The sequence below is a fragment of the Pavona decussata genome, unplaced genomic scaffold (assembly GCF_977016875.1).
Source record: "Pavona decussata unplaced genomic scaffold, jaPavDecu1.1 SCAFFOLD_6, whole genome shotgun sequence".
In the NCBI taxonomy this organism is placed as follows: Eukaryota; Metazoa; Cnidaria; class Anthozoa; order Scleractinia; family Agariciidae; genus Pavona; species Pavona decussata.
Window position 1 is genome coordinate 3,376,764 of NW_028145430.1, and position 10,737 is coordinate 3,387,500.

Genomic DNA, 10,737 nt, shown 5'->3' on the forward strand with positions numbered 1-10,737 from the left:
AACCGCTGCAACAAGGCAAATGATGTGCAATTGAATAAAAAGTAGTATGAAAAAATGTGCGTGATACCTTCCAAGCATGCTGACCTCCGTTAATTATTGAGATAATGATTATTTTTTTATAAGTCAAACAAGCGCTTCTGTATGATTAACGATAGGTTTTGGAACATACAGCCATTTGTTTATTTATTTATTTATTTATTTATTTATTTATTTTAAGACCCTTTAAGCCTCGAGTTTACGCGACACATCCCAGAAGGGCATTATGGGTAGCTATACATGTAATTCGGCCGTTATTTCACGGGGGAGGGGGGCAATGGGGGATAGGGGAAAACTACATAAACATTTTCCGCCTTGATTTTTTCCCTAAGAGTCAGCCATAGCTGAGTTTGGTGAATTTATTAATAAATTACTAACTTGTAGCCTGTCGCATAGCTGTATACAAAATACGGTATCATAAAAATACAACCTCAGTACATCCTTTTACTCAAGAAAGGACGACATCTTCGCAGTTACAAAAAGCAAATATAAAACAGTTACGAAAACTCAGAAAAGAATCCGTATTGATCCGCGGTTTTGCTGCCGTAAGTCATGACGTCATAAGTTTCATTCTTGTCAGAACGCAGTTCATTGCAACGTTACATCTGAGACAGACTGGGAACAAGGTAATAGGATAAGGCATTTGTTTTAGTTTTGGTCTGTCATCACAGACCCAAGTGGGCGAAACCAGGATCCTGTCATGGGGTTCTCAAGTTAAGACAAGACGCCGAAGGAAATGGCGATAACAGCTATAGTGAAATATTTGGCGTGAGCGTATAACAAGACAACACTTTTTCTGTTTTCTCTCTTCTCAAAAATTGCAACAGTCCAACAGTCCAGCACGTGTGATTTAGTGTCCTGTCCAATTACTCAAGGATAACAAACACATTGCTATTTTAATGCAGCTAAAACCATGGCTGCTGATAGTCTATAACATTCACTAATCTATATTATATTTGTTTTTTTACTGTACGGGTAAGCAGGCAAGCAAATCACGGTAGGATAGGTAGATTTCATCATGAGTCCATACTCCATGGTCACGTCCGGATCGATGATCTAAACTCACTCACATATAAACAGCGGTAAAACAAATCTTGTTTCGAGCGGTGTGATGCGCAGGCTGAAGTCCACTGATTCTTTTCATTAACTCCGTATGGCAATGATGTTTGAAAAACTATTAATTTTGAATGGAACTGAATGTTTTCAGTGGAATGTACCTCACTATATCTTAGAATCCAAACCGCGAGCTTCCCCTTCTTCTCAGCCCCCGTCTCCATTTTACCTCATGAGTCTTTGTTGTGTAGGACGTCTGCCAACACGTATGTATCCAGCACCTGCAGAGAATGTCCACAAGCTTAAAAGGACGTATTGGAGTTATATTTCTACTAGGCAATCAAACATTTTCCTTTGTCACCTTTGAGATCGATGTTTGCGAAATATATTTTATCATTAGGAGAGTGATGCGTGTGGTTGATAAGTCACTCTTCTAAAATTTATGACGGCCAGTGTGACTTAAAATCCTTATTAACAAAACGAAGCTTAATTCAACCCTTGATATCAACTGATATTGTTCAGTAAAGAATATAATGGAAAGTATCCGACATACATATCATGTTGTTAGTTTAGTCACGTTACTCTTAAAACGAAAGCAGTCACTCTCAGTTGCCACACACTATTTACAACACTCTCAACGAGGCACTGACAACATATTTGAACTTTAAATTTAATTTATTTCAGGGTATCTTTATTTGTTCTTAGGATTATTCGATGCCTTTTTAATTATTAATGCCGTTTGAATTCCGCCGAACTCTTCGCTGTGCGTCACATCTACTTCCAATTTTGAATCGAATTTCGATTCGTCTCACGTTAATATAAAATATGAGCCAAGCCAATTGAAATCTACCAGTAGAAATTCAACATCTCTTTGACAGCTGGAACACTGCATGTCAATCGTTGTGTTTACAGCCGCCCGAACAGTGTTGACACAGGACTTACTCGAAAGGAAATTTCCATATGAACGAGAGCCGACAGTATGACGGAGAGGTAGTGAGGCCGCCGATTCCGGTGGTTTTTTCCACCAATTTTTCAAATGGGAATGTCAGTGCAAAAGAAATTCATTTGTGGTTTTGCTTCGTTTGTTTTGTTCATTGGTATTGTTGGATTTATCATTGGTTTTTTTGCGCGCGGTGGCAAGAGCTGTAGTGGCGCGAAAAACGGGAACGATGACACATCCGGGAGGTTTAAGTACGAACAAGAAGCATTGGAGCTAGTTTCGGCAGAAAGGACTCGCCATTATCAAAAGTGAGTATCAATTCATATAAACACGATAAATGGAAGCGTGTAAGTGTGTGATGGTTTATTCAGGTCACGTTAATTTTAGTCAATTTTAGCACGGAACACAACAGTGATCATTATCTTGCAAATTACGGTGAGTTGTGTATAAATTTGATAAATTAGAAACCCTCATTCAAGCGTATTAAGGTTAAACATTTAAGTTGTGGGTATTAAACATTGAATTGTTTCTAGAAAATTAGTAAGCTTGAATTTTCTGTTTTATTCGTGTAACCGAGTACTACAACTGCGGATAGAAACTATTTTATTTTAATTTTAGGTGACAAACGGGAACAATCAGTGGCTATCGCATAGAATATTTAAACGAGCATTTGAATACATAATAAAAACTTCTTTCTGTGATGATTTGTTGTCCCCTGTTGGCTTACACAGTTTTTACCATTGGACATCGGCCAACCTTTCAATGGCACACAGCCACTAGCAGGGAAACACTTTCTAATCAGCCTAATTATATACGTCACCAGTTTTCACCTAACGATTAACACTCCTTTATGACGGTTGCTTTTTAAAAGGAAATTTGTTCCAAATTTGATTTCTGTCGGGTTTAAAAAAATACATAGAGAACCAAGAAAGCCAAGCTTAACCAAGTTTCACCAGCAAATACCTTCCAAAAGGGAAATCTATTTCAAACAACTAAAATTATGTCGCCAGTGTCTGCAAGAACTACATTTTGTATATTTTTTTAACCATTGTTATCGACTTCGTAAACATTCATCGCCTATTTCACCTACACTTGATGGACGTGCTGTCAGATACTCTGTTACATTTGCGTGTGTGCTGTACTGGTATTAATACGACCACAAGAAACAAATGAAAATATTGCACAAAAATGTCAACCTTTCTGGTTACTTTGGACGCAATTTCTGTTCAGTTCGAAGCACAATAAGAGACTACATAAAATATTAAATTGATACTTTATCTGTCAACAGCTTCCCTCGAAAGTGAGTAAATCGACGAATTAATTCTTCACGTCTCAGGAAACTCTTAAAATAATGAACATTTGTTTATCGTATGAATGATAAGGCAACATAAGAAACCCTTGTGAAAACTCGAAGCACTTGCTGGTGTAAAGATTATAGAATGTAATGCAGGTGCGGAATAGAAAGCTGTTTGGTAGACTTCCACAGGAAATGGCAGGTGACTGCCAAATGTCGGGTTTTTATTCATCTACGGAAAAAAAATAATGTTTTGCTGTATGTTTTATTAAAACACAATATATTAAAATTGGTTCATAATAAAGAAAACAGGATGAAAATATTCTAAAAGGTGTGCGGAAGAAGTTCTGTACAATAAGCATTTCTTAAAACCGTTTGTAAAGGACTTAAACGTCTGATGAATGACCCTATGGATAGCGATTGTGCAGGTCGATTAACACAGTAGTGCAAAAAACAGTCCGACTAACAGTAAATTTTATGTGCATACACATGAGTCTGGCCTAATTAGCCCAGTCATCCGCACAGCAGGTGCTGAGTATTGATTTCCTGTGCGAAGGTTGTATGTCCAAGACTACTTTTATCTTTGAAATAGGCACAAAGCCAGTTCGATTAACTGTTTTAAAGCCGTTTAACTCTAAGGAGACGTATCATAACCCTGCCATGTCTCATGCTAAGATAAAATATTTGTAATATCGGTTTCTATTCATAATAACTGAAGTTCAGACCATTTCTTATAACTGAAGTGTAGACCACGTCGTATAGGTCAACTGTCAATAACGTGTCATCAGCAGGGTGGTTCTGATATTATAAATAATAAAGAAACTGGAGGAATAAAGTTTTGGAGACTTGCCGGTTCAATTTTAGATTTCTTTTTTTAGCTCGTGAATGGGCGCATGTGCAATGAACGTACTCACACGGCTCGCGTAAGTTTCTCCGCTCCTTCAAATATAATACACGGTTTTTGGAGTTCGAAATAATCAAAAGAAATAGTCTTCCTACGTTTTTTTTTTTTCTTATTTCGGAGAGAAAAGCGCCGTATTGAAGGCTCAAGTAGATCGAGATTACAATTTTTTTATAAGAACGTCTAATTTTAAGGCTGAGGCTGAACGTTCTTAGTACTGAGAATGATGCATTAAATGACGCAGGCATACTCAGAAAAAAATTCGAGTGCTCCTATCAGGAGTCGAACCCAAGACCTTCCGATTAATATAATAGTTCAGATGCTCTACCACTGAGCTACAGGAGACTCGTGGGAGCTAAGGCCATTTTTTTCCGGAGTATGCCTGTGTCGCTCATAAATAATACATCATTCTCATTTATTCACCATCACATTTATTCCACTGTGCATATGCCCCATTAGCCTCCAACGCAGACGTCCTAAGGGGTTCGTCACGCGTTTCCTCCCCTAAGGACGTCTGCGTTGGAGGCTAATGACACACATGACATTCCAATCCTAGCAGTAGGCAGGATGTCTGTCCCATGAATCACATTTGTTCTTATTATTGTTGGCAATTTGAGCCTGAAAAGTTCTTTTTAAAAGATGTTCTTGAGTTATCTTTTATAGTATTTCAATAAATCTATGCGGACGCGACCAAGACACCTTGGATAATAAAGAAAATATTTTCATGTATTATTTTTTCCGTATTTATACTGTTAATTAAAAACAAACTTTGGTTGGAATAAAAATGTTCTTCACTCAGTCTCAACCTGAGTAATGTTCTAAGTATGTTCTTAAATTTTAGTTAATTTCAGCCTCAATGTTCTTATAAGAAAGGTTCTTATAAAAGAAAAAGAGTATCGTCCAAGTCCGTCAAAAGGAGTTTCGCACAAAATGGAAGCAGAAAATAAGATGGAGAAACGTCTGAGGGTGTTCTGTGCTCATTCGTGTATTATTCTTGCCGAAGTCACTTGGCTGTTTAAATCGTTGCGCCGTGGGTGCCAGATAGTGAGACATCGGAAACAATTACTAAATACAAAAATTAATCTTTGCTTAGGCAGACGTGCATGCGTCGCGCAGTGCCGTATAATCACGCCCTTTGAGTCGGAGGGCTCGGGTGCACCGATTTAAAAAAATTCTTTTTCTTTTTCACGTTTGAAAGCCTACCAATCCAGACAATTTTCAAAATTTAAACTTACTTCAAAAATACAAAACTTACGAAATGTGTCAAAAGTTTAAGGACCATGACCCCAAACTATTCAAGAAGCTCAATCTCGCTAAGGGGAATGGTTAAAAAATGAATCTAAGCGGTGTAGAATGAGGTATAAAGGCGGAATAAATAAGGACACTTAATAAAAATTAAGCCTTTATGGCTTTCTTGTTAAATACACCAACCAAACACAATGCGAACAATGTTTTATACCTTAAAAGTTACATTTCATGCCCGCATGACGTCCGCGAGTCCTTGTAGCATAGTACACCGACCTCTGCATTCAGGTGTTGGCTCACAGGAGCTTTTTATTACTTAAGTTGTTGTTGTTGTTTTTGTTGTTGTTGGGGTTTTGTTTTGTTGCAATGATATTATTGTCGAGGCAAAGAACAACCACACCAACAACTTGTGGAACACAATGCTGCCTTGCGATAAGGTCAACCTGAAGTTAAACCCATCGAAATTCCAGTTTAACATGAATGAATCTAGGTGGATGGGCTACTTATTCTCAGCAGTAATGGAAGTACTCTATCCAGAGGGCAAGGTCCATTGTAGATATAAACCCGAGGGTCGAACGAAATCAGAGGCTCAGCAGTTCATTGGTATGCCGGCTGGTACGTCTCGCGTCACGGGCCCATATCGTACCGAAATGGTGACTCCGCTCGTCGCCAAGGCATTACGCCATCCCTACTCCCCTTTAGAATTTTGACTAAGTTTATATTCTCTTATCCCATTTTGTAAAAATCCTCGAGACTTGTGTTAGATGCGTTTAAGAAACTTGTTATTATTCAGCGAATAGTTTTAAAGTTTGACTCTGTTTTATCTCTCTTGACAGCTACTTTACAAATGGATCAGACAGTGATCAAATAAACGACTGCTACACGCATGCCCAGTACATAAAAAAAGAATGGAATTCGTTCGGACTCGACACAGTGGAGTTAAAGCGCTATGACGTCTTATTCTCATATCCCAAGAGACCTAGTGAAGTTTCATTGGTTGATCAAACTGGAAATATAGTTTATTCTTCAATCTTAATACAGAGGAATGCACAGGCGAATTATGATGATCCAAGGAAGATATTTCCATTCAGTGCCTATTCTAGTTCTGGTGTTGCAACGGGTAAACTAGTTTACGTTAATTATGGGACAGAGAATGACTTCAAATACTTGGGAGATGAAAACATTTCGTGCGCGGGAAAGATTGTGCTTCTTAGACAAGGAAAGATTTTTGACTACAATAAGGTAACAATTATAAATCATTATTCTGTGTAATAAACCGAACTGAACCACACATTAAAACTGTCACCAGTGCAGCAACTTTATGATTTCTGCATTAACTACAATATGCTAGTGCTGTAGTTTCGCGAACAATCACAACAATATGATCAGCAATATAACGTAGTGCAAATGGAGGAAAAGGGTGTGAGTTTCAAACTGACGTGACCATTACTAAACAAAGGAAGACTTAAATTTGATCTCTCATTTTGTAACCTTCGTTATTTCACGGAAGCATAGAAAATTAGAACTTTTACTTGTTATGACGGCTGTTTTCATTTCACCTAAAAGGTTTCCAATGCCCAAAAATGGAATGCGTCGGGAGTTTTGTTGTACCTGGACCCTGCTGATTACGCTGGTAACGCAACAAATAATATAACAAAGGTTAAGTGGCATTCCAGTCATACCGGCGAATGGGAAAATAAGGGAGACCTCTTGACACCTGGTTACCCAGCAACAGGTACGTCAAACAAGAAATACAGAAGATAAATGTTTGCAAACATTCTTTGTTTTAAAATTTAAACGTAGTTATAGAGTAAGCAAGAGAATTGTTGTTAATAATAAGAATGGTAATGGTAATAATAAAAGCTCTATTAATCTTCGGATCTGCGAATCTAAAGACAAGAAACGCTGATATAAATCGGTAACTATGCACCCATTAAAGACATAGGGTTATTTTAAAAAGTAAGATAACATATATAAAAAAGCTGCATTTGTGATGTTTCCTATCTAAATCATCTCCTTTCTACCCAGCAACCAACGGGTCATCCAAAAAACGTACTAAACGTACCACTAAATTCATTAAAAGACTCCTAAAAATTTTTAATTGTTTAAATTGTCGCATAGAATCTTTAATAATAATAATTTGCATATTTACAATTACAAAATGTTTCATTTAATTTTATTACACAGCTGGAGTATTTAGAGAATCACTGAATAGTATTCATTTAGCCAAGTTCCCTGTGCAGCCGATATCATATGATGAGGCAGTGAAGTTATTAAGGTAACCTTATTACAAGCGTCAAGTTTAGTTATATAACCGATGCAGTGGAGTTTTATACTTTAATCTTTTGGAAGCTTTACCTTAAAATGCGAAAACTTTGAAAGAGCACCCAACGTTTTCGCGGACTACTCAGTCATATCCAGGGTGATATTAAAATTTAAAAAAGCACTTTACTAAATTTATACCATGTTTTGCCACACGGGATGTACTTGAATGCTCAGTGAAGGTTGTTTTTGGCTAATTGGTGATCGCTCGAGGATCTTCACTTGGGTTGCAAGTGTGGCTTTACTTGGACTATCAGTAAAGTCTGGTTCTGATCACTAGCGACGCAAGCACAAGCACAAGCATATAAGAGCTTTATGTCAAGTGAAAAAGAACACAAGAAAAAGAAAAATTTTGATCCGTGTGTTTGTGCTTGTGCTTGCTTCGAGGGCGTTTTCATGGTGGAGTGAGCACTCTTAAGCTTGCGTTCGTGTTTGCGCCTGTGCTTGCGGCTTAAAGGTGTGGCCATGGGTTTGTTTTAAATGTTGGTTTGCAAGTGTGACTCTACCTCTACTTGGACTATCAGTAAAGGTGTGGTAATGGGTTTGCGGCTTTAAATATAGTACCGTAAAGTTCCGATCGATAGTACCGACCCTCCGAAAGTAACGACTTCCCGAAAGTAAAGTAAAAACTTTGTTGCTTCTAATAAATCCAGAAAATGGCGAACCCCCGAAAGTAGCGAGTCCCCCAAAAAGTAGCGAGACCAAGGTTTTTTTTTTTTTAATTACGTTATACACCTAGGGAATGCCTTTATTGTTTTCCAATCCATAGTCAAATTTTTAATGTACAATACCAATATCTTCGTGCGGACAAATTGATCACCATAAGGCACTTTACAACAAGGGAAAGCCTTAAGCCATCATTCGTCCTTGACATCAGTTCAATGACGGCGTAATGTGAAAACTAAACTGGTAAATGCTCGTATTAACAACAGGAACATTTCTTCAAATTATAATTGAAAACTCTATATACTGCAGTATAAAACGTGTTGGTGTGTCATGGACTAAAAGCACTGAGTTTGGCTTTCCTCCCCTGAGTCAGAGAAGAATTCGATTTCCTCTACATCCGGCTGATTCATTCATGCGGTAGTCCGGTAGACCATCGATGTTTATTTCACTGTCCCTACTACCATGGCCACATTTCACAAATGAATGGATAACTGTGTCTTGCAGCCGACGCGAAATCTCTTGTCATACTGTACCCACCTATTTCGTGAAAAGCACACGCCGGCGAACACCAGCGCTTACTTTTTTCACTAATAAATAGCCCTGGATTTGCGAACAAATGTTGCGTAGTGAGTCTGTCAACATTCTTCTTAAATTCTGTATTGAATTCTGTATCTGGCACTCTTGCGTCAGAATGGTCTTTATTCTGTCTGTTGTTTGCGCCCTATGCAAATCATATTATTTTTCATTTCGGAAAAAAGTAGAGCTTTGTTTCTTGGTTTTTGTTCCCCGAAAGTAACTTGCCCCAAAGGCTGCTAATTCCGAAAGTAACGAGGGTCGCTACTATCGCAACTTTTACGGTAGTATAGAACGTAGTACGTCGTTATTAGTGACAATTTTCATCACTGTTTTATCTATTAGACTGTTGAACTACACTTCGGCGCCAAATCACTGGCAGGGTAGATTGGGCTTTACATACGGGATACAAATGGATCCACATGACACAAGGTACACCTAGAAACAATACGTCTCTATAAAAAGAGTTCACCTTACTAGCTTTTAGCTACGTGAAATTTCAGTTAAAACAGTCAACACGCCGGAATGCCAAAACGTTCGCTCATTTTCATTGAAGGATTGGACAACTTTAACTTAAGATCGAAAGAATCAAAATTTTACACCCTTACGTGAGGAGAACGGACTAGCAGAGGTGCATGCCGAAAGCTATATTCACCAGTTCCACAGTCATTCCTGGTTCTCAGATAAAAATAAGGCCAGGTTTATCATACAAAAAAAAACATTCTGTGAAGAAAACTAGTGAATAACAATACACTCAAGTTTTGGTAAACTATTCTTGTTTTAAATTGTCATTACGCATATATTATCTCGCTGTACCTTAGTGTAAGGTGACTTCACAAGCTGCCCACAATTAACACCAGGCTAAATCTTAACCCCTTAATTTTCATTTTCTTAATACTAACGTTTTGAGATATTATCACTCGCAAATCTAACGATAAGTCAGTTTTATGTTGTTAGATGGCAAATACACTAAATGTGGCGTAGCTTTCTGATCAAAACTCTGTGGAAAAGAATAATGTAATCCGCCGAAAGTAATTGTCTAATTAGAACATTTAAATGGTAGCTTATTGTAAAGACTAATTTAGGCTTAGTTCATACGTCGCATTTCAGTCGAATATAATGCAGACGAAGTTAATACAAGAAATTAATTTCGTCGGTAAAGCAACGTTTGAAACCGTTCGTTGAATTCAATTTGCCCAGACGTTTTATTCGTCTGCCCTGAAAAGCATGTGAGTTCAGACGTCAGTTCAGACGCAACGAATTTAATGCAGAAATTTGAAAATACATTAATGTAATATCGATTCGTCGTCTTCTTGTATCTGGAATCGTTCCACCATCCCATATATGTTAACGTTATTCAGTGAATTTAAGTCGTCTTCTAAATCGAATCTCTGACTATTATCGTCGTCTTACAGACGAGTCAATTCGAATAAGTTCGTCCAAATTATATTCGACATATAACATTTTACCCAGTAGGCTTAAGTGTGACTGTCATTTTAAATATTATTTAACCACAGAAACGTGCGTGTAAATGTGAGTGTTGGTCTCGTCAAAAGGCCTGTCTGTAATGTGGTGGGGACGATCAGAGGGAAAACTGAACCAGGTGAGAGCCTTATTGCTTCTCGACTGACAGAGGATTTGAAACTCTAACTCGCTGACTGCTCTTCTTTTTACACGATTTTAAGCATACTGGGAGTCAGAAAAAAC

The 10,737-nt window shown here is 37.8% G+C and overlaps 1 protein-coding gene across 2 annotated transcripts in view; it reads left to right on the forward strand.

Moving 5' to 3' along the window:
* Positions 1–1,803: 1,803 nt before the first annotated feature.
* The window catches only part of LOC146489214 (glutamate carboxypeptidase 2-like), a 19,836-nt gene continuing 10,902 nt past the window's right edge, over positions 1,804–10,737 (forward strand). The window contains exons 1-6 of one of the 2 annotated variants that reach the window (XM_085106672.1): positions 1,804–2,337; positions 6,306–6,711; positions 7,036–7,204; positions 7,657–7,747; positions 9,376–9,462; positions 10,548–10,633. In XM_085106672.1, the coding sequence (XP_084962798.1) occupies positions 2,126–2,337; positions 6,306–6,711; positions 7,036–7,204; positions 7,657–7,747; positions 9,376–9,462; positions 10,548–10,633 (1,051 nt within the window). In that variant the 5' untranslated portion in view covers positions 1,804–2,125. The remainder of the gene's footprint in view (positions 2,338–6,305; positions 6,712–7,035; positions 7,205–7,656; positions 7,748–9,375; positions 9,463–10,547; positions 10,634–10,737) is intronic. The other variant, XM_085106678.1, reaches the window with a different exon arrangement.